Raw genomic sequence first — 24,890 nt, 5'->3', positions numbered from 1 at the left:
CACAAGACAGAGAGAATAGATTTGATGTAAGAAAGAAATGAATAGTAGTACAATTCTATAGAAAAAAACCTTAGCAAGGTTTGGGAGTTTTTAAATGCGACTGCAGTTTGATCAGCAAAGTATAGGTAAAAACATTATGACACGGATATGATATCCTAACAGTTTTCAAAGGCAATTAACTTTTCAGTTAGAGTTCTATTTTAACTACGAAAAAAGCATGCATTATTAAATAAAACTAAAACAGTTTATAATAGACATTTCTTCAAAGGTAGTTACCAAAAGAGAACAATGTAGTAAATATGAAGGTTTCCATCAGGAGTCTGCAAACATAAATACTAGCTGCTAACACGTGATGTTTTCATCTATACTAAAAAAAGCAAATCTAATATCTTCACTGCTAAAACTCTTGGTAGGTGACAGGGCCCTTAACAGACACCAGATTTTTACAATAAGCTTGACTTTATCTGTTGGAAATCACAGATAAATCTGATTTGAGTTTAACATCCACTCACAGGAGGACTGGGTAATCAACATGACACCACCATGAAAGGAAGAAATGTGTCAATTTAAATTCTTCTAGTAGGGCTAAAGTTCAACATGATACTGGTGGGAGCTCATTTGAAACTTCACTTCTCAGAGGCTAAGCATTTCCACCAGAGCTGCATTCAAGTGCAGAACTAAATGAGACATTAGTGCATGGAGGAGCTCAGTTGGATGACAGCCAGAGCCATTTCCACTGCCCCAATGTGACATAACAAAGCAGTATGTGGTGGTTCAGGGACTAATATGAAATAGCAGTTGCCTGGACGTGAGTTACATACACTCCCCTCCTACATGCCCCCTTCCCTCAAAATGTCTTGTGTTCATTTTGAAAAAGATTTAACAATCCTGCATGGATAGTCTGGCTCTCATGCTCAGGAAAGTGTAATCCCAGCTGCAAAAGGCTGAAGCAGAACCAGCAGCCCTATCTGAAAGAAGATACAACTGATCACTTGAATAAGGTATAAATGCGTTATCTTCTTGACTATCACCAAATACAGACAGGAGGCATTTTTTCTGAAATGTGGATCTCCAGCACAGAAATAATTACAATAATTACTTTTATTTGTTTTGGATTTAAAAATCTGTGCCTCTACAAGAACAAATTTACCAGCGCACTGGACATACCCAAGAGTTATTTCCATTATAGAGATTACAATCTACATTTAAGATGAGGAATCAACTAGCGTAAATGCTCCCTAGAGCAGAATTAAACTGTACATAAATTCAATGGAATGTGCCTATTACTATTTTGCCACTTAGATTCTAACATTCTAGAACATAATCCAAATACAGTCAAATCAAGCATTGAAAAAAATGTTTAAAGAAAAGTCTTACCTTTGGTGCATGCACATAATCTGTCTGTGCCTGAACAGTATATCACAGAGACAAACATATCTGGTTCCTCAGTGCCCTCTTTTTTAGGTGGCTCCACTTTGGCCAGAATTTCAAAGTTCGAAAGATCTAGTATTTTTACATATCCTCCCTGAGTAGTTATTACCAGGTGCCCAAGAGTAGAGATCTCAGATCTTCTCTCTCTCCCACTGCCGTTTTTAGAAGTTAATTGTATTTCCTCTACAGGCTCCTCACAGTCATCCTCTCGATTATCCAATATATCGGGTGGGAGCAAAATCATTGAGGTAATTGTGTCTTGGGGGTCTTTGATATGCTGGATTTTTACCGGTTCCTCCTCTAGAGTAACTATTCTAGTGGCATAATTCATCTTATAAAGCACTAGGTATCCACCACTAACACTTCTCTGTTCAGGTTGAATTATTAAAGGAGTTGGTACATCTGCTGGTGACTCATGTTGGATTACATCAATACTCGTGCCATTCACTACAGAAAGACTTGATTCTAGTTCCCCCTTTCTTCTATTACATAGTGCCGAGTTTAATTTATTTAAATTATTCAAGGCCTCTACTTGATTTATTGCACTCAGAGATTCGACAGGACAAGTCCGCAGTCCGACTAGCAAATGAATTCCATCTGCACAAGGAGTGATTGAATCTACACACAGGTTCTCCTCCTCTGCAAACTTTGGCAGACGCAGGCACTGAACCAAAGTCCCAGGTTTGGGAACCATAGAGCTCCACTTGTCCGAGTCCGGAGAAGTTAGGTTGGCTGCAGCATCTGCAAACTGCTGAATGTAAGTCACAGGGGGGTCCTGTAACAGCAACTGTTCCTGACTGTCCAGCTCCATTTCAATGATCTGTGGAACTGTGAAACCATCATCATGTATACTTTTACTCATAATATTGTTCATCTGTGAAAAGAGTTTTCCTGCTTTTTCATCAGACTCCTTAATGCTGTATAGCAGCAATACAGGTAAAGTCCTCCTTACCAGAGGGGAATTCAGTTCTGAATTAGTGCAGGATTCATTGTCAGTTGATCCCTGTTCCGAGACACTCTCACCTCGAGTCCTACTTAAGCCATCCAGTGACCTCTGAGAGTTACTGCTAACAGGAGAGGTAGCAGGTGATTTGTATGTTAATAGGCCTCCAGCTAATAAACAAGGAAAGGGAATGTTGTGTTGTTCTAGATGTTTTTCCTTCATCTTTTCACTCTTACAGTTGGCCAAACATGGATTTGCCCCAAGTTCTTCTAGATCTTTAACCGTGTCTTCCAGAACATTTGCAACAATTTCCCACTGAAGTTTTTCAGGTTGCTGAAGAATGCTGAGAGCTGTTATATCAAGGCTGACTTCCATAGTTTCTTTTTGTGATGTATGCCCTTTAAAACAAAAATGTTTAACATAATATATGTTCAAAACCAGGAATCATATTGCATATATTATGGACTTTTCCACATAATTAAACAAAAAGTCACTGCTCTACAGTTTCAGTATGTTAAAACATTCCATAGCTCAAGATTTGATAATCAAGAAACAATAAAATAGGCCCAGAAACATTCCTTCCACACAGATTAATGGTTCTCCTAATTTTATCAACAAGAATGAAAGTAAAAAGAACAGGACATCAGCCTTTGCAACAAGTCTCCCAGTAAATGGCATTATCTTTCTACCAATTATTCTACTTAGGCTAGACCACCATACTGAAATCCAACTAATCTAATCAACTCCATTCATGTTTTACCATATATTATTCCCCTTCCTTCCTAGACAATCCAGTACTACCAAAAATGTGCAATTCTGCAGACTCATTCTCCAATCTTAGTTGAAAAAACATTTTTTTCATTTTACTCTAAAACTTGATACTTCCCACCATGTAACAGACCACCTAACAAAGAACTCCAAGCTATCATAAAACAAAACCCAGTAAAAACTTCAGATAGCCTGATCAAATTAAACAGTACTGCAAGAATAACAATGAATCAGAGGAGTTCAACTAAGTAACATAGATATTTAAAAGATTACAAAGGACACTATACAAATGGTGACTTAAGCATAAATGACAGAGCACCATCTTTGCTAATACTTTTGTTGAAAAAAAAAATCCTTTTTACATCTCGAGTTTATTTCCTTGTGTGCATGCACATGCACAGGTTCTTTTTTTTTTCCTGTTTGCTGATCCTTACTCAAAGACATAAACTGGATTATGGAAAATAAGCATGCAATCCTCCCTCCCATCAAAATTTCTGATTCAATCTCTAAGAAAATAATAGAGAACAGCGTGCATAGCACTGTTCTGCTTCCATACAAAATCTTTATTCAGGAAGAAAAATACTCTTTCTAAGTGCATACCCACAGGGAAACAATCAAAATACAGGAATTCTCTCTGGCAATCCCCTGAATTTAAAGGGGTTTGTACAGCTGTAATTTGTTCCTGTTCTAAGTAAGTTCTTTTAACCTGGTTTGCGTGTTTTACTGACAGCAAGATAAGCAATGTTTGTTGTCAAATAAGACATTAACCAACAAACTAGGGTTTTTCTTTTCTCCTGTATGTAATCTCTCCACCACACAATGACTTAAATATTGGCATTGTTTTCAAGGACAATCTTTTTTCTAATACAGTGAATATAATCATTGGTTTTGCAGGGCTTTTTTAAAAGCTTGAGAAGAACAATTTCCCATCTGACCTCTAACCTATTGCATGGATCACGTAACTTACCTGTCACAGATTCCGATCTGGAATGCTCTTCACTGTCTGAATCCTCCAGTAGGTCATCACTGAAAAAAAATAAATGCATGAATGACAGCACGTACACTGTAGCTGCATTCCTATTCTTAATTATTTTTTTTAAATAGTAAAAAATACAATGTATATTATAACATAACATTTCTTTTAGTCAGCATTGTACATCCATTGATGAAGTGGTCACAGATACTAACAATATAAAGATTTTTTTCCCTCCATCATCATACCAGTAGACCAGCTTTCCATTTGCCTCATTCTACTATTGTATTCCCAATGATTCAGGCATAAATAGAATTAAAATGAAAGGCAGTTCTCAGGAATCTTTCAAAGAAAACCAAAACCAATCAAACAAAACCTCTAAAAACTGATGACACTTTCTTCAAAGTTCCTCAAATAAGTCTCTGAAAGGTGGAGGTGCCAGACTGGTCTTCAATTCTACCAAGGCGATTTTGTAGCTAATACAGAAAGGGTGTATGAACTATGTGTTGCTTTTAAAAATACTACCAGATGAATAATTGTCGTGGTTTAGGCCCAGCCGGCAGCTGGGTGCCACGCGGCCGCTCACTCACCCCTCCCCCAGCGGGACGGGGAGGAGAACGGGAAAACAGCGGCAAAAGCCTCGAGGGTTGGGATAAGGGCAGTTTACTGGGACAACAAGGGAGAGGGAAACAATCAACAACAGTACTTATAACAGATATTAACAATGGGTAATAACAGAAAACAATTTACCGAGCCAACGACCGACCGCACACTCAGCCCGTCCCGGACCGCGCCGCCACCCCGGCTCTGCCCGACTGGCCCCCTTTTATGGGGAGCATGATGTCACATGGTATGGAATAGCCCCCCCGGCCAGCTTGGGTCACCTGTCCTGGCTCCTTGTGAAATTAACTCTAGCCTTGCCAGAACCAGGACAATAATTTTTTCATAGAATGATTCTGCTCAAGATACCTCTTCAAGAGAAATAGACTCTTCAGTAGTTAAAAGAATACATGAAGATGTTAAGCATCTGGCTTCTCCAATATAAGAAACAACTTCCTATTACAGTCTCTTTACACACATGAACAGTAATGCCTTTGCAGTTTCAGGCATAACTACTCACAGTACCAATTTATATCCCCAAATTTCAACAAACTGCATGCTTCCTCCTCACAGTCAGAAAGAAATAGATCTTTTTTTGGCTCAAACTTGATCCACCTTCACTTCGTGACAAGACTGACAATTTACTACTTTATCATCCAACTTCCCCTTGAATGGGAAAGTGATAGTAAACTTCATATAAATTAAGTGAAGTGAAAGATGCTTAGTTCTGAGCAGTATCGTTGTACTATCATTTAACTAGCTCTTTAAAATTGGCTTAATTCGTTAACTCTCAAGTTTACAGCCCTAAAGCTACAGTAGAAGTCTAGGCCCCAGTGGCTGTTAGGCCCCACACTCTGATGTTGCTCATATTTTACAAACCCTCTTCAGAAGAGCAAGCTTCATAGCTGCTCTGTAGAACTGCAGGAATCACACCAAGCTTAAAACCAAAGATCTACTTTCCCATGCATGTAGCAGTACTATTACTTTCCATGATGCTGAAGTTTAAGAAGAAACATTCAGAAAACTAGCAAGACTCTCCAAACACCTTCTGTCCTGAGTTTTCCAACAATTATTCACTCTATTGTTTGTGTTTTGATAATATGAGAAAGGAGTTTCCAGTAACAGACTGTAAGAAGCATAAATGAAAGAATACTGCTTTTTCTCACATGAGACTGAGTACTGGCATACCCTCTAAAAGCTTGTGATAGGACTGTCTAATTGTTTAGAACCTATATGCATGTGTTAAAGGTACGAAATGAAAGCAATTCCTAGCGCAGCCACATAATTTATTTTCATAATGACATAACCAGAAATTACGGAGAAGCAATCAGAAAAATGCATGTTCTAGAAGTCCACAAGTAGCCTTTATTTTCAAAAACTGAAAAGCATAATCTGTAACTAAAATGAAAAGCTGTTTCAAAACTTATATTCCTTCCTGTTTTTTCTCTGCCTCTGGAACATCAGCACAAGGCAGCAATGAGATTTCGTATCTCTCTCTTAGCAGAGTATAAAAACTGAAACAGCGGGAATAAAATAGAACTAACTTTGAAGACAGAAATTTAGATTATTGTTTTTTAAGTGTTGAATTGTGTACAGATACACAGACATTTAAAAAAAAATCTGAATGAAAAACTAAATTTTATCAATCTTATGTTTCACAAAGCATGACTTACCTAAATGGCATTTACCACTAACACAGCAGCATTTCATATTTCTAATTTTGTAGATTGGCATACCTGTCTCCTTCTAATTTTGGTATATCTGAGCAGCTAGATGAATCCTCTAGCCATGCTAGTGTTGGTCTCCTTGAGTCAACCCCTGAGCTCTGTTCTCCTGATAACATAAGTTGCTGCACAATAGCCGGATCATATGCATTGATCTCAAATTTTAAGTGGACCTGAGAAATAACAAGAAAAAACAGAAGAGAGGCCTTTCATTTAAATCGAGATATGCTTAATCAGTAATTAGTTAATAAAAACTGTTTGTTTATATTGTATACCTTCATAAGTTTGGAAACATCCCATATGCAGATCTTTCCTCGTTTTGTTGCAGCAGCTAGAAAATGAGGGCAACTTCCAGATCCAAAGCAGGCTATTCTGTCAGTGCCATCTGTGCAGGGAAATTGTGCTGGACTTGTTGCCAGTGTGACTGAAAGAGGTACATTCTGAGTGTGCTCACCCTTGACAAATGGGCAGTTTGGGGAATGTCTCTCATGTTCAGACCTTTTCATATTAAAAACAAACATAGCAAACATTGATTTCTTACTGTAAAAAATATACACATCATATACAAACTCAGCCCTTGAAGTGAAGCTGAAACTGAACTGTTTGAACTGTATTGCAGTCAACTATACTAGAGAGTTCTGAAGTTACTAATGCAGCTTTCTCTGCTGTTTCTCAACAGCAGACTGTATTAAAGCCTTTGATCGCTTAATGGATATTCACATTCAAATGGAAGAATCTACACACAGTGCTCTTAATATAATTAGTCCATTTAAGAAAAATAATTGCTCTATATACAGTAGCCCATCATGTCATCATGAAGAAAAGTGCAGATTAAATATGTTAAGAACACTTTTAAAATCAATATAAGGTCTTGCATTTCTGTCACTATGCACAATTTTAGCTGATTCAGGAAACTAGGAATGGATCTTGTAACTTCACATAAAAGGCAAATATGCACTGCACGGCCATTGCAGTTTAAGAACTTAAAAAAAGATGTGTTCTAGTCACAATTATACAGAAGACTGAGTTTAGATTCCTGCAAAGACATGTTGGCTGCCATCTTTTCCATGGAACAATTTGAAATGAAATAGCAAATCAGAATTAAGAAATAAAACCTACTACAGTTTCTTGGGTTTAGTATTATATAGAAATTTGACAGAGTACAGGGAATTATTTTGTGATTGGTCCCATGGAATCATTCTGGAAATCCACTCTTGTCAGCGACACTCCCTAAACTCACCAGAAATCCCATCGAGATAACATTGATCTTTGTCCTCTAAAGATTTCTAACCTCTTCAGCACAAAATTAAGTCTACTCCAAACATCATTGAACTTACCAAGGTTCATCTGTAGGCTCCCAGCATACCAAACACACACTACAGGTAAAGCACATAGCTCTGTCATCTCCTGATGAAGCAGGCTATAACAAAAAGAAGAAACACTTGAAATTTATATAGCTATGTACTACAAAACACTTTAACTAGGTGATCAAGTCCTCTCCTTTTTCTAGTGGCATAGCAAAACACCACATCAAACTTATAAAAGGCCACAAAATACATACTATAAAGTGGCAGTATTTCATGTTAAAAAAAAAAGGATACACCACATTACTATAGAAGAGATTCAGAAGCAACACCTGTGCAAGCCACCGGATAAAAACCACATAGACATAGAACAGAACTCAGCATCGCTGCTAAAGCTTTTTTCCCCTCTGGAAAAAGTTCACAAGGTTCAAAAAATTTAGAACCTCAGCAGAGTAACCGTACATCCTCATGCCTGGAAAAAGACAGGTTAAACAAAAATTTCCTATTATGCCCTCACTTTGCTGGACTATAAAGCATTCTGTATCACTCCTCTGTAAAGAACAGTTGTTACTAGCTGGAGTGACAGAGGAAAAAAGAATGGAAATTTCCATTCTCTTAAAATTGATCATTTTCATGACCACATTTCAAGTCACTGAGATATGCTTGGGAATATGCAGATGCAATTTTAACATATTAATTCCCTGCATTTCTTAACAAGTTTAAGAAATCCTCCAAAAACTTTATCCACTTGCACCTATCAGGCTTTGCAGTTGACAAAATGAGGCAGACAATATTGATGTCAAATGATATGCACCACCTAGCCATCGTTATCTACATCCATACCATAAATAATTTTTTATGGTAGAAATTATTTCAAAGAATGAAAAATGGAAATAAGCGAAAGTAGTGGAATAAAGTGTCAAGGTTGTACTTATTCACTAAGCTTAATAATTTAGTAATGTGATGTAGGGCCATTGTTTGTTACAATATTGTTTAAGTCCCACTAGGAAAGTGTGGTTAGAAAACTCTGATGTCAAACTTAGTGCTTTTTTTTTTTTGCTTTACTTACAATATAAAAAGACATTTACTCAACAACCTAACAAGGAGAAAGAGAGACTCTATGTAACAACCAACTTCATCTTTGTTATTGTTGTTTAACTCAGACCAATTTGATACTTAAAAGTGTTTCATATGTTGAAGTTCAGAACAGTATTTTCTGTGATCTGGACAAAAAAAGAAGTAACCTCAAGGCATGGAAAAAAGCCCTGAAACTTAAAAAAAAAAGCTGAAGGACAAACTTTTTTATTATGATTTTTGCATCACTGGAAGAATCCATACAATAAAAATAAATAAGTAAAGACTTTTTCCCCTGCTCCCCAAACCTTCACTTAAGAAACAAATACTAAGAACAACCAAACCTTTTACCTGGTGATAGAACCCAGCTTGAGCCATAGGATCTGGCTGTGCCCACCTATAACCCACATGAGGCCACGAAGTGAATGTCTCCCGTCTGTTAGCTTCACTATACATCAAAGACCTAGAAAGGTGAAAAGTTCTACATTACCCAAAACTGCCACTTTGAAAATATCTCATAAATAGTTTACTTCTTTTATTCTATGTTTTAGTAACCGTTAGAAATACCAGAGATAGTGATCTAAAACTTATCATTAACAATTACAGAAAAGTTACAAAGTTCCCTCACTTGAGTGCCAAAAGTACATCCTCAACAAAAGATCAAAAGCAATACAACAACCTACAGGCCTTAAAAGCAAGATTAATACAATAAGCTTCCAGATAGCCTATTTGGTCTAACTGCAGAAACACATCAGATATCCAAAGCTACTCTGCATTTAGGGAAGATGCAGAATCTAGCCCAATGGAACTGCTAGAGAATTGGTTTTTTTAACATGACAACTTGTGCAAAAATTTGGGGTTATTAGTTGAATAGATACAAATACGCATATTTAGAAATACTCCAAAGTGGTATTTTAGGCTTAACTGAATGCATGGTACAAATCCGCCAACATTTGTCACTCACTGCACACTATAATACTTAAAAACTATAAACTACTAAGTCACAAAAAATGAACGCCTCTGCAACTCAACATCTACAGGGAAAAGAAGCTCCTCTTTTTTCCACCTTCACTCAGTGCATGTCCCTCATCTGAAATAGTGCATAAGAAACAACTATCAGTTTTTCTTTTCCCTTGACAGAAGTTTGTTCTTCAGTATCATCCCAAGAACTAGTTCTACTAGATGGAAAGTTGCCTCAGTTCTTGTTCCTGCCCCTCGGTTTCAGGAGATTTTTGCTGTCTTATAAGAGAATGGATATATTAAACATTTCCTACCAACGACGTAAACTATTCTTGCAACACCCACATAAGGGCCATCTTAACTTGACATTACACTATCTTAAGAGTCAGATCTTGGAGAATTGTAATCTAAAATACAGTATGGAGAGGTACCGATAGACCTGGAGGCTTGGGGAGGGGAAGTAAGAGATGAAATCAATTTTATTGAATTATTTGAGCTGTAAGAAAGTATAATATGCTTGCAAAATAGTATTTGCACAGAAACTTTCAAGAAGGAATTAATTTATAGACTTAGAAGATTTATCAGTTTTGGCTTATGAAGGTTAAAATAATGGGTTACTCACTTGGGTACATGTTATTACTTGGACCAGAAAGAGAAGAAGCAACAATCTGAGGTAAAATTTTCTCTGACCCCAAACACATAGCAGGTGACTACAGAGTTCAGAAGTAGCATATTGGTCTAGTAGAAGGTGTCCCTGCCCATGGCAGGGGGGTTGGAACTAGATGATCTTTACAGTCCCTTCCAACGCAAACCATTCTATGATTCTATGATATATACTCTGCAAAGGTAACAACTTCCTAAACTTCTAAAACACAAAACTCCTTCTTGTATGAAGGAAAAGGAATTGATTTCATGATGCAGCTTAGTAGGTATGCTCTATCTTTGCATTCAAGAGGCATACATATGCTTTTAAAGGTATGCAGTTTCTGAACATCTCAACATTGCAGTCTCAGTAAGGTTTCAGTACTAGTTTGAATAAAGCCAGTAACTTAGGTAACGAGTCATATGTACCTGACTGTTCAGATAAAACCCATAATCAAACATGATGAAGAGTAAAGCCTAGGTGAACACATCACATTAACATGTTACAGTATCACCTAAGGACCTATATTTAGAGCTGCAATTATTACTTTTCTGAAAGTTTATGTTGGGATTAAGAGCAAAGTGAATTCAATTTGCCTGGCATTCAAGTCAGAATCTAAACAAAACAGTCTTGTGGCACCCATAAAGGTTTCTCTAAGATTAGTAATAAGTACAGTGCATTGTGCATTAAACAGTTAATTAGCAGTATGCATAAGAGCAAGAAAGTACAGAATAGGACTAATTCCTTTGGCAAATAATTTCAAGCCATCTAAGAGCTTATTCTGATATAACTAAGGGGTCAAATTCATCATTTATTTTGTCTTAATATACCTGTCCACAGATCGACCAGGTCCCACACCAAGTTCTGGTCGTGCGCTGGGTAAGAGGTAAGATAACCTATCCATCACAGAGGATGCTACAGGTAAGGCAGCAATATTTTGATTTATCTTCTTGAGTTCATTTACAATGGCACTGGCGACAGACTTCAAAACATGATGGGGAAGGTGGAACGTAACCGTTGCCCACTAAATTAAGAAAAAAAACCATCTAGTTTATACTTTAAAATTGTAACATGTAAACAACAAATAGATCACAAAAGTGTCAAAAGCAAAAACAAACGCACCTCTTGCACCCTCTCGTGATTTCAAGAAATAATATAAGAACAGACACACAAAAGAAACATGGACATAATGCAATGAAAGACAATAACCAGATTTTAAGCTCAGCTGGGTTTATTAACTAGGTTAACTAATAAACTAACCTTGTTTGTTCTCTTAACAAGTGAAACTTTACAGAGGAACTAAGGAACACATAAGACATTCCCTCCTCTTCAAACAAAATCCACCACACTAAGTCAAGCATTTTGTGTGCTTCAATAATAGTAGCCAAGCAAATTAGACTTAGGAATTCATATCAGACAGCACAGAGACAAATTCTTACCTTTGCAACTTTATGATTTGCTGCTGTTTCATGTGAGGTATTTTTTAAACCATCCTTCAGTTGTGTGATGAATAAGTCGTATCCCTCTGTGCTAGAAACATCTACTTTTTCTATGCAAGCAGATAACAGCTGCTGAGCCTAAAATGCAGATGTGCAAGAAAAGTTAGCATCCACATTGCATAACTACAGACAAGAATTACACCTGTTTCATTACTCTGGGAAATGCAATATGTCATATCGTACTTTATCATATATTATATCAGCATAATTCCCATAAAAGACTCGGAGTTGAGTAAGCAGTTCCAAATTTTACTTTGTAGGTCAATCGATGGATAAACTTCAGCAATAGTGACAGTAATTACTACAAGTTCCCTCAAGGGCAATATAACCAAACATTAAACAAGTCAGTCACATAAACAATTAAAACAGCACATATATTAAAGCCAAGCAAAAAGGAGTCATCTATTGCCCAATGCTTTCCGTTCAAAAGGATTCATTCAGCGGTATGGACAAAAAGCGAGAGCAAGAATAAAGTCTTGACACTTTTCTGAGTAGCTTTGTATCTTAAAAAAAGTAGATGATAATGAGAAAAACAACACTGCAATGAAAATAGACATAAATTACTTACAATGCCAATATAATGAAGCTGAAAAACGATGCAGAAAAAACAGGCTAGTGTAGAATCTAGAAATTCTTAAAACTCAGAAATAACACATCTAGAAAAGAACACTATAAACATCCATTTATAGACTTTTTTTCCTTCCAAATCCCCATCTGTCTCTAGCTTTTCTCTCTAGGACAAAAGGAAATGGCCTCAAGTTGTGCCAGGGGAGGTTTAGACTGGATATTAGGAAAAATTTCTTCACCAAAAGGGTTGTCAATCATTGGAACAGGCTGCCCAGGGAAGCAGTTGAGTCACCATCCCTGGAGGTATTTGAGACACACAGACATGGTTTAGTGGTGGACTTGGCAGTGTTAGGTTAACGGTTGGACTTGATGACCTTAAAGATCTTTTCCAACCAAAACAATTCTATGATTCTGTCTGCTAACTTCATGTCAACAGGTAAATTTAAAGGTACTCTTTATGTGCAAAGCACAGAATATTCTGTATCCGTTGTTAGGTCAGCTATCTGAAAAATATTATATGAAATCTTTCAAGTTAAAAACACAGGGATCTACTTCCCAAGGGCAATGGCCAACCAGTCCTTTAAACAGCTGCAAACTGCTCCAAACAGAATAGGCCAAATGCCCACTTGGTTATGTCCTGGGGGAGTTCAGGGCAAGACAGATAAAAATAAAGCAAATCAGTCCCCTAGCGAAGGCTGTACCTGTTCCTCAGATTTCAATAAAAAGACAATTACAATTCTTGTGGCATCTCATACTTCCCAAGTCTCTTGCAGATGATGGAAGAACAACAGATAGATTATGGAAGTTCATAAATTTACAGTATTCTGTGGGGAACTAAAAACAGCAGAGACGCTACATCATAACTTGTCAATGCTGCTGATTCAAAATGCATAAAGATGCACTGCATTATCAGCAGATCAATCATATAAAAAGACTATTTAAATTAAGTGCAAAAATTTGCAGAAAAGTTCTAGCGATTAACAAAAAATAAAGGCTCTTGCTTGGATAAAGGTTCTTGACCTTCCTATGATGAAAGACGTGGACTGATGCATTTGTATGATATTTCCTTAATATTTACTAAAATTTTCTGAGGTCTGGGTACCTCCTCTTTAAAATTAAAAGTAAGAACTGAAGACTGCTCATGCTTTTCCTCCCGCCTCACTTGTTTGGCCATGCACTCCCCAAATCTGTTCCTACTGAACTATATTTTCTGATTTTTTTCTATAGGAAGGACCTTTACAGAGAAGTGCTCTATTTTAACCTTGAAATAAGGGTCTGTAAACTCTTTAAAACCAAAGAATCTTTAGGTAAAACTGACATGGTTTGATACAACCTCTAAGTTTGTGTGAGACTGCAAAACAGTGACAGCAAAAGTTATGAAAAGAAATGCTGACCTCTGTCAGTCTCTTCACATGTAGCAAGATTTTGTAGTTACCCACAGAGGGTGTAAAAATGATGCCAGTGGCAGCAAGCCTGAGGAACCTGGAAAGCTCTCTTTGGAGACTTCTATGAAGCAACATTTTATTGTTGTTACTCCTACTCAAGACAAGTAGTTTAAAAACTCACATATAACACACACTCTTGGTTCATAACAAGCACCTATTATTCAGTACACCTATTATTCAGTACTCCAAAAAGCACCTAAATATTTTAAATCAATGCTCAGGATAAGTTTTTGTTGGTGGTACATCATTCAATGTAAATTTATTTCCCACACAGATGAGTGGGAAGCACTCTTTTCTCAGAGTGCTTTAAACATTCAGAATCTGGATCTAGTAGTCCAATTTTGTTTTTCCAGCTGTAAGCACTATTCTAAATATTAACATTGGTGGATGCTCTATGTTTTTCCCAAAGTATTAATCTTGCTTGTAATTAAAATTGTTGTACAGATTTACTTCCAGGTCTACTACTCTATGACCACTACCAAAGGTGAAAACTACTTTCCTCAACACCAACTGCCTTAGAATAAAAGCAATTGTTAGCTATCTTGTACTAGGCAACATTTGAAAATAACAATGTACATGCTACCTCACCTAATAAATGCTATGCTACCTGAAAGTAAACAAATGCAACAAAATCCTAAGCATTACACTCTAAGCAAAAATGTATACATTAGGTTCCCTTGAAGTGATACTATGTGCTTGGTTATATGGTCTCAAAACAGGAGGAATCATATTACAGCTGCAACAGTCCAAACATACAAGTAAAGCTAGGTTTCAGAGAAAAAAAGTCTTTCATTACGTCAACAGACCTAGCTAGAAAAGTTAGATTCCAGCATTAATTTTTCACATGTAGCAATACCCTATTAGCCGATTTTAATTGTCTTTTTTCCCTGAAAGCGTAAAACAAAAAAATTCAAGCATGCCTAGCAGCTCAGACTGACTTCTAGAAGTGCATATAGATTCTGTTCATAAGCACTGACAAAGCTCTGGAAATGAGTCCTTATTTCTGGTCACTAAAAAGATCTTTCATCTGAAATAATGTGCTCCTGATGAGGCAAGCTCTTATTTGAGATACAGATTACTGCAAAAAGCTATTGCCCTATGACAGCTAATAATTAAGAAACTTTCCATTACATGCTGTTAATGTCACACTAGAAACTCAGGGTCAAACATCTGGTTTCAGTATTTCTGACAATACATACTCTTTTCTTCCTCCCTCTCCACATCTTACCTCTGTAACCGGCAATTCAAGCTGAACCACGTCATCTTGTTTTGAAACAGGCGTTTGCAGAGCTGTGTCTAACAGTAAGATGCCATTGAGATCTTTCCTACATCCTACTGCATAATCATCCACAAAGATCACTTTATCCACAGCAGAAATATACTGACATTTCACCCGTCCACCTGGTTTAGCTATAAAGGGAAAGGCAAAAAACAAGATCCAATTAGAAAACAGCTTTTATAAAAGACCTTTAATATCTGTTCTGGAAAGTAATGCAACACTTCAGCAAAATCTTTACTTCTTGAGATGATCAAAAACTAGCATTTTAGCTACCACAACTTTCACCAAACTTTTTATATTTCCTACATTAAAACACAAACAAACAAAATCTATACAGCCCGTCAACAACTATAACCATTTTATTCCTATAATGGAAGCCATCATTCAAGTCTTGCTCCTCCCAGGAGACCTAAACTAGTGTTTTCAAGCCTAATGTAGATGCCTGATGTACCTGATGCTAGCTGACAATCAATAATAAGAATTAAATTGTGCAAATCAGCATGAAAATTAAGACAAAATTGCTAAACTACCATTAAGGCTGATTAACACCATTTCATCAAGCAACACAATACTCAAATTTCTGAAAACTAAGTACAGCAGATAACACGTGCCAACGCTACACATGTTCCTTGAGACACTAAGGTAGTTTATTTCTGCTCGGCACTGCACACGTGATGTCAGTAACAGGTTAGAGAAGTTTGGTGGGGGTGGAGGAAGGCTGTCAGCAGATAAATAAGGAAAGGCTGCAGCAAGGGATATTATCCCCAGAAATGTTTAATGTTACTTGACGTTATTATGTGTCTAAGGCTGGATGGACTGTAAAAGTAAATCTGTTTTATATGCTATCTGTGTAGAAGGCAAATTGCTTTAATTCACAGAAAGTAAAAGCTGCTGCTACAGAAGCAGACCATATGTATGTCATAGGTATACGGACACATCATCCAAAGGGCAAAGCTGAAATCACCGGATCGTCAGCATAGATCTCTTCTTGTTGCACAGGAACAGGAGTTTCATTAAATTTTGCATTAATCAAGTCCCGTCCCTGTTCTCCTCTTTCCTCAGACACTGGATACTGTTTTTATTATGAATAATTAAAAATCACAATTTAGGTAGCTAGCATACAGATAAAGCATCCAGATAAAGACAGCTACGTAATTCTGTCATTTTCACACTTTGATATAGCTAAATGGAAATTAAAACTTCTCCAAATATAGGGCACATCAATCTGACCACATTGCATTTGTGGTATCCTCTCTCCAAAACTCAGGTTAAGAATAGTTGTCAGCTGCCCTTCTCACCAAAATTTTGGAAACAATGACTCATATACTCTCAAAATATAGGACATATGCCTTTGCCTGCATGAAGAATACTGCAATTGTAATCATTGCTCTAACAGTCAATTGCTCTAACACTTCAAGAGCCCTGGAATCACTTGATAGTTGTGAAGTTGTTAGTCTTAGCTCAACAAAAAAGGGTCCTCTGAATGGCAAATCAACTAGTTTCAAACTGTATTTTTGCCAATACATTGGAGTTTCTCACACAAGAATTTCTACAGACAACACAGCTGCAGGCAAGGAAGTAAGTCATTCTACAGAAAAATAACGGTTTCTACAAAAATTCAAATACAAGTTTCAACATCTTTAAAAGTACTAGTTTCAACAATGTACTGGAAACTATTATGTAAATAAACCGAAAGGTATCTGATGTCCTAAACTAGAAACCTCCGTAAATTCACATGGTGTTTGCAGCCTATTCAGTGTGATCCAAGTGACGGATCACTACAGGACGCTTTCTGTAACCCATCACTTCTCTCCTCCTCCTTCCCAGAGGAAATGGGAAAAGCAGCTCCCCTTTTCTGGCAGCACCAACACCATGAACGCTCTTTTCCACTTTCCTTGTTTCCTGTCAAGCACAGGAGTATGCTCAAGCCCTATGACTAGGAGTTCAGCAGCCTGTAGGAGCCCCTGCCCTTGTGGTTTTCCAGGCTACAGCATTATTATTTTATCATTTCTGTAGCAAAGTTAGTGAAATCTCATGTCTAAACCACTAAACAGCAAACTAATATCCTCTGTATAAGTAGTCCAAATTTTCAATGAAGATTGCTAATGAGGTAGATAACATGCCTAATCAACATAATATTTCTGCTGCATTAAGAAACAAAACAAAATGTTATAACTACAGCACAATAAATATATTGCCTCAGCACAATAAATATACTGCCTAACAGTTGTGATTCTCACTGCACTGGTTAATATTTTGGTTGGTTACATTGACAGAAAGACTTTGGCCAAACTATCTCTAGAAAGTTATTTACAGATGCCAGTTGTATCTCATTCAAAGCACATAAAAACAAAACAAGCTCCCTTAGCCTAAGTTGATGGAGCTTCAAGGAAACAATTCAATTAATATTTAGTGTCGTTCCAACACCCTGCGAAACACATTCTGCAACTGCCTGGTTTACACTTTGAATAGCATCTGAACTGTTGACAAGCTATTTTGCAAGCTTAGAGGAGTTTAATTTTGAAGTTTAGAAAACACATTTCAAGATGGTTCTACTACTAGTCACAAACTATATCATATGGCTGGCCATATGATTAAAACAGCAAGCTGAAAAGCAGGAAACTAAAGAATTTACTAGTCACCATTGCAGAAGAAACATCTAAAAAAGTTTAATTATCCTCAAAGCATTGGCAGAAGGGTCCTTTCTAACTCAGGATCAACATTACAATGTGCCAAAGGACTCTGACCAATGTCCTTTGAAAAACCTACTGGTGGCACTCGAGCATTATGACCTGCCTGTCCGGCCTGGCTAAGTTTACTAGCAGTTAATAGTGATTCACATCTTCATAAATCACCATTCAAAAGTTTCACATAAACCCACTAAATGACTTAAGCCAGATCACCAAAATCCAATTGTTATTCTCATTTTAGCCCTAATTCCTTCAGCTGTAACGTGCTTTGGATGGTGGAAGGAGAAATAGTCATTCAAAGTTTTTAACAATTTTGCTTTTCAGTCCTGGCACAGTGGATTTTAGCTTCTCCCAGTATCTATGGCTTATCTGTCTAGGACTAAAAACAAAGCAACTCACAAAGAAGTCATTAAGCCTTTTGTCAGTTCCTATAAGGAAACATGGCTGGCTGCTAGCATGCTAGAAGTGCAAGCACAATAGCATACTACATTATGGTATGTCATCTGTAACAACCTTAGAACTAGCAACCTGAAAACTTAAAACAAAAGCAAATAAACATCAGATTGCAAAAATGAAGAATTTGAGAAAAAGAACATTCCCCCTCTGCCTTATTTCAAACAATACAGAACAGAGATCAGCAATTTCCTGTGATCAAAATCTGACCTACAAAAAATATTACAGAAAACAAACTCGTTTGGAGAATACATAACAGTCTAAGCAGCATCTACTGTGCCCCCTTGTCTGCAGGCAATAAGATGAACCAAACTAATTAAAGAGAATTAGCCTTGTGTTCCAAGAAGTAGAAGAATTAAAAACCTTGCCTCCATTTCTCTGCTATAGATAGCCTTAGCCTGTAAGCTTTAGAGCTTAAGAGAAAGTGGCTGCCACCTGAATATGCAAGGCCACCGTCACGAAGAGATGTAGGTTAATGCTGATAGCAACAACTTTGATATTTTCTAATATTGAAAAAAAGTTAATTCACCTGGAAAACTGCAAGCCAGGAGTGGCACTAAAACATATCACAAAGTCAGTAATTCCCTTGACAAGAAGCTCCCAATGCACAACATGCAAAAAACCCAAATAGTTTCTAAATTACATTAACACTTTTCTCTGCAGCTATAAAGTGAGAGTGGTAAACACACACATCATAGCACTAGTGCCACAATGCTAAGATCCAAGACAAATCAAATATCTAAAGGAAGATCCATAACTTTGATCTATGATTACAACTAGGTCTTTAGATTAAGAATTAAAGTAACATTTTTTGAGAAACAGAAATCCCGTCAGCTCAGCAAAACACACACATTACGTGCACTGATACCAGTTTTTGCACTTCCAATTTAAACTAGAATATCCAAACAATATCTTGGTACTCATTTCAAAATACTGCAACCATGGAAAACTAAATGGATAAAGTTTCAGGAGATCAAAAGCCCTATCTATCCTATTAACTTTGTAGCATTAGATTTGAACATCAAGCTATTTAAAGGCAAGAGAATCCAAAAACTCAAGAGAAGGGAATGGTACAACCACAGAAGTCCTTAAAATCTACTGTTAGAATTAAAAACAAATTTTTAATTTTCCCCTTTCTATTGTGAAGTGTGGATGTAAAGCTTCAATTTTAGGAAATATTATCACTCATGGTAATACGCGGTGTGAAATTTGCCTTCCAGAAGCCAGGTTAGCAGACAGCAAAAAACTATCCTTTCCATTAGAGACAAAAATGCTTCTTGCCAGAATATTGCTCAGCTACTTCTCACACATTTTCCACATGTACCTGGGATTAAAATAAAATAAAAAATGTATCAGTTGTTGTCATTTGTTGCAAGGCAGGTGCCTTTCCTATTGCTACCGTTTCACATAATCACAAAACCAACTGAAAAATCCAGTTAGCAAGGATAACATCTCATTGTATGCTACCTAACTAACACAAGTTTGCCAAGGCAAGCATATCAGAACACTTCGTTTGAGGAAGTTCTACAGTGCAAATGACAAAAACCCCAAAACTGTCTTAAAGTTTAACTTGCTGTCTTACCTTGCTATATTTGCAGGAAACTATTTTGAACTAATACTACATAAAATCACAACTATGGATTAGTTGCAAAGGGTAACATATTCACGCAGAAGAGGACAAAAAGCAAACCACTGCAAGTCTGGTTTAAAAAGGAGAAAGCTGTCTCTAAATTGTTTTACACTAGTGGCTCCCAAAGTAAATAAAGACATGGTGGTTGTGAACATTTGGGAGCACAGTAATGAGAAGATGGCTAAGGCATGGACAAACTAGGCCATGACTGCTCGTCATTACAGAATTTGTCAGTTATAGATTCTTTCTTGTTCCTCCTCTTCTCCTCCTCACCTACATCTTCATTGGAAACTTTAGCAGTGCAGTTTTATCTTCCAGGTCCAGGCCCAGCCCCTTACTTGCTCTAAACATCACCTCAGCAAAGCACTCTGCTGCCTCCATGAAGACACTCCATGGGTCCCTCCTTTCCCAAAACAAAAGCATTCTCAGACTTGAGGAAAGGATGGAAAGGAATCTATTGGATGAAAACAAGTTCAAATTTCTATTTTAGACAAATTATGTAGACGAGCTTAAACCAGCTACACACAAGCAACATTCTCTCTTTCAGATTTCACTATATACACACACCCCTCCATCTGCCACATCACCTGGAAAAGCAGTCCAAAATGATTGAATAAAGCAAAAACATATTCAGAGCTGAAACACGAAAGAAAACTGAAAATGTTCTCCAAACAGCAAGAATGCTAAAGGAAGCAGAAGCACCCAGCCTAATATCACAAAGTGCCTTCAAACTCCCTCATTTGCCAAAACTGGATTTAGTTAATCAAGAACAACATGTGATCTACAGTTTATCTTTGCCTTTAGCAACAAACAGGGCAGAATTGTTTCAGTATCAGTTTCATTATATGATAGCTGATTTTAACAATCTGTATTAGAGTAGGAAGATGTGTTATCTGGGCCAAAGTATTGGAGACTGCCACATGAATATTAACTAGATGCGTCTGATCAAGCAACTACTAACAGAAGCTAACATTAACACTTAAAAGATTTCAGAACATAAGCAAAAACCCACTGAGATCAAGGCAGTTCATACTTCACTAGCTTTGCAGGCACAGGGTCCTCTTCCACTCCACAAACTTAAACCAAGACTGAATCAGCAGGAAGACACTGGTAAGCATTTTATGCCCATGCTCTTTATGCTGTTTCAGATCTCCATGTATCTAACATTGCTGCTGCCTTGTATGCCATACAGAATGCAATTGCTCGCAGAGCTTTATACCATTATCCTGAGAACAAATTATGAAAGATTTCACAAGGTATTCTAATACCCTTCCTGCAGACTCCAGTAAATTGTGAAAATTTAAGTCCCTGCAATCCTCCTGCAAACATCTCACAGAGGACAGTGTTGTCTTCAAATTTTTTCTCAAAGTGAAAAACTATGATTAAAAATTTTAAGGAAAGTTGTCTTTCACAAATGGCAGACAGACAGATTACACAGCATCCACCCAGAACCAGAGACAGGCAGTAACAGGAAGTTCCCGTTCTTCAAGAGCAATTCCCATCGCAGCATTTCACAACGAAGAACCTTGCCAGATGACATTTTACCACTAGTTCCTCTTTTTGTCACTGAGGTGGCTAGAGCATCTGAGTTCACCCATTATGTATCCTGCAGTCTCTATAACAGGAGAAAACATCTCCAGTTATGGCACTTTTTAAACTCCCAAGGGTGTTTGGCAGGAAATGGTTTAGCTTCCCCGCCAAGCCCAAATATTCTAAGGAGCTTCCAAAATATCAAGCTGGGAGAAGCAGCAGATTCTCAAAAGCAGATGGGTGGGCTACAAGGCAAGTGACAAACTGGCTAGACTGTCATGCACAAAGGTAGTAGTTAATGATTTGACACCTACCTGGCAGCCAGTTATGAGTGACATTCAGCAAAGCTCGATATGGTTTGCTATCTTCAGCAATGGCTTGGATGATGGGACAGACTGCACCTTTAGCAAGACTGTGGATGACACCACATGGGAGGCTACTGAGGGTAACTGATGTTTTAAACGGCAGGGCCGCCTTTTAAAAGGATCTCAAAAAAACAGAGAAATGGCTTGACACAAAGCTCCTGAAGCTCAACAAAGACAAATGCAAGGTCTTACACATGGTATGGAATATAACCCCATACATCAACAGAAGCTGGGGACCGACTGTTTAGGTGGCAAACCAACAGAAAGAACTTAGGAATCCTGATGGACAGGCTGAACAAGAGGCAGCAATGCATCCTTGCAGCGACAAACTGTTACCACACAGAGGATCACACAGGCGGTAGATCAGGGGAAAAGATTAGTCTCCTCTACTCAGCACACATCCAGAATACCACATCCAGCTTTGGTCCTCCATCTGAGATATTAGCACATTCATGAGAGTCCTATGACAGGGTACTAAGACAGTTAGAGGGCTGAAGCATACAACACATGAAGAAAGACTAAGATAACTGGGCTCATTTAGTCCACAGAAAAAAGGGTTTAGGAGGAAATCTAGCAACAGTCTTCCGTTACTGCAGCAGTAGTTCAACAGCCATGTAAGACTGCTCAGTTACTATCTATCTTTCTCTTTTTGACATCACTTTTAAGGAAATACGCTTCATCCAAGACAGTGGTCTAAACCAAGTGGTTAGTGAAGAATTTAAGAAAAATTATGTATACAATGGTACTTTTCTGTAACACACTTAGCCCCTGCTAATTTGTGCTAGGGACCTTCTGAGCCAAAACTCCTTTCTTTTTTATCTAATGACCTTTGATAGGGTGTTCTTCCATCAGTTTGTCCAACGCTGTTGTAATTCCACAAACATCTAGCATCCACAATGTTCTGTAGCCAGGAGCTCCACATTTTACTATTTCTCACAGTTATTTCTTATGTAGTCCTCAGCTTCTGTAGTAGAAAAGACAATCAACTCCCAACTTATATTTTTCACACATCCAGAATTTTGCAACTCTCTCTCACTCTCTTACCTTTCCATTCCCAATCATCCCCGGCATCATCTTTTTCAGGCTGAATACTGTCACACATACATAAGTGATCCCACAACTTAAGTTTCTAGTTCTGTTATATTCTTTTTGAGATGGAAATATCAAAATTGCACACATACAACCATTGAAATGGACTTACATTCTCAGTTGGGTTCTTGACAATTTCTCTAGTAACTGCTTATGCAATAACCACTGAGCATTTGGCTGGTATTTCATATTTCTAGCACAACTCCAAGATCTCATTCTGGCATTACAAGTCAGTTCAGACTCTGGTACACCAGGCTCCAACGCCACTACATTCTTGAGCACTTCAAATTAATTAAATGCATTCTCACATCCTCCTAAGAGCTGCTTCTACATAGGAAAGTTGAAATAGAACAGACTAGATCCATTTATGTTTAAGTTATATTTAAAAGTGAAACTATTCTTTAGGATGCCTTTTCAAATTGTTTAGAGAAGCTGGCAAAATTGAAGGACCTTGTATGTTTAAGATAGCTATTTGCAGCATAGGAATATTTGAACATGGTGACTATATAAGTTTAACTTTACTTCTGTCACTAAAAAGGGACATTTAGAAAATCTAACTTAAGCTTTGTAAGACTGGTCTTGCCAGGATCCTTCTATAGGCAATGGGAAGCAAAGGTTCCTCCAAAAGTTCAGAGTAAGGACTTTTCCTTTTTCTGTATTGAATGGAGAGGGAACCTAAGATTATTTGTTGAAAAATGCTAGCCTTGTTAATTCTGACTTACAAAAGCTATAGAAAACTGAACAGAAAAAATCCACTGTTAAAAAAGTCTATTGAGCAGTGTTGCATGTCATCATTTACAACACAATACGAATCCAGGATCCTGCAGAAGACAAGTCAACTAAGTCCATCACAAGATTTCTCCGCAATAACCACAGTGCCTTCTTGCTCTCCAATAAAACACTCCCTATCTTCCCAGTCTTCACTGCCATCTGCCCAGCTTCCTACTTCCCAGCCCTTTCCCCACTGTCATCCAGCCACTCCATCATAGTTTTCAGTTCCAGCTCTTCCTTTCCATAAGGAGTTTTCCATGATAGAGTTTCTGTAGCCTGTTGCCCTGTAAACAGAGTTCATCAAACTCTTCTCCTACAGCTGCCAAATGCTCAGATGAGATCCTGATTGCTTCACACTCAGTCAGGTTAGGGAAGTGCAGTGGATCAAACAGTTTTCCCTCCATGAACTGTACAGGGGACAGAAGAACAACTGACAGACTGTGTGCTATGTAAGCCTTCACTAACCAGCACTTGAGCTGGATATGTGTTTTTACTAATGCTACTAATTTTCAAGACTACTTAGCTGATAAGCAAATTCCCTCCTCTCTTAAGTTACACATTAAAAAAATTACCAATTCTCACTGAACAGCCCTAGCAAATACCTCAGAAAATTTTAAACATAATAGTGTTTACATTTATGTCACAGTTAAGTTGTTATTTCCATAATTTCACACTTTTAACCTAGGCTGTAAAACAAAACCTGTTTTTTCTCCCCTACTTCTTGTGCATCACCCTTATCTGTGGAGTGCTCTTTCACCTAACATACATGCAAATCTTCATAATAAATGTTTTGCATATACCAAGCTTCCTGTCTATTTTTTGACTAGCAGTGTGCACTGGGTCCTTACCAAATCTTGATACTCTTCCCAAAGACAAGGCAGCAAAGGAATTGGGCTAATACACAATCCAATATTTGACTCCACAGAAACCAAAAGGAGCTGCAAGTGTTGGTATCCATGCATACTTCACAAATGCAAGAACTGAGGGCAATAGCTGTTCTTTCTTGAACTGTCCATTCAGTGATAAGCACTCGCTTGGTGACTGCAAGCAGTCACTGCAATTAAGAGAGCATTAACTATTTAAAGGACAGCTTGCTAACAGCAGAAAGCAATACTGTGGCATCACTTAAGAACTATCAGGAAAGTGAACTGA

The 24,890-nt window shown here is 37.5% G+C and overlaps 1 protein-coding gene across 9 annotated transcripts in view; it reads right to left on the bottom strand.

Annotated features, from left to right (window-relative positions):
- BIRC6 (baculoviral IAP repeat containing 6) overlaps positions 1-24,890 on the bottom strand; it is a 188,518-nt gene that overhangs the window by 156,363 nt on the left and 7,265 nt on the right. For all 9 annotated transcript variants that reach the window (XM_054820680.1, XM_054820685.1, XM_054820682.1 and 6 more), the window contains exons 2-10: positions 15,160-15,341; positions 11,860-11,997; positions 11,251-11,444; positions 9,169-9,280; positions 7,777-7,859; positions 6,715-6,937; positions 6,452-6,612; positions 4,110-4,168; positions 1,378-2,772 (exon numbers count right to left, since the gene is read on the bottom strand). In XM_054820680.1, the coding sequence (XP_054676655.1) occupies positions 1,378-2,772; positions 4,110-4,168; positions 6,452-6,612; positions 6,715-6,937; positions 7,777-7,859; positions 9,169-9,280; positions 11,251-11,444; positions 11,860-11,997; positions 15,160-15,341 (2,547 nt within the window). The remainder of the gene's footprint in view (positions 1-1,377; positions 2,773-4,109; positions 4,169-6,451; positions 6,613-6,714; positions 6,938-7,776; positions 7,860-9,168; positions 9,281-11,250; positions 11,445-11,859; positions 11,998-15,159; positions 15,342-24,890) is intronic.

Source organism: Grus americana, chromosome 3 (assembly GCF_028858705.1).
Source record: "Grus americana isolate bGruAme1 chromosome 3, bGruAme1.mat, whole genome shotgun sequence".
NCBI lineage: Eukaryota > Metazoa > Chordata > Aves > Gruiformes > Gruidae > Grus > Grus americana.
The sequence above is the reverse complement of the archived record's forward strand: the minus strand, read 5'-3'. Positions and strand labels throughout refer to the sequence as shown.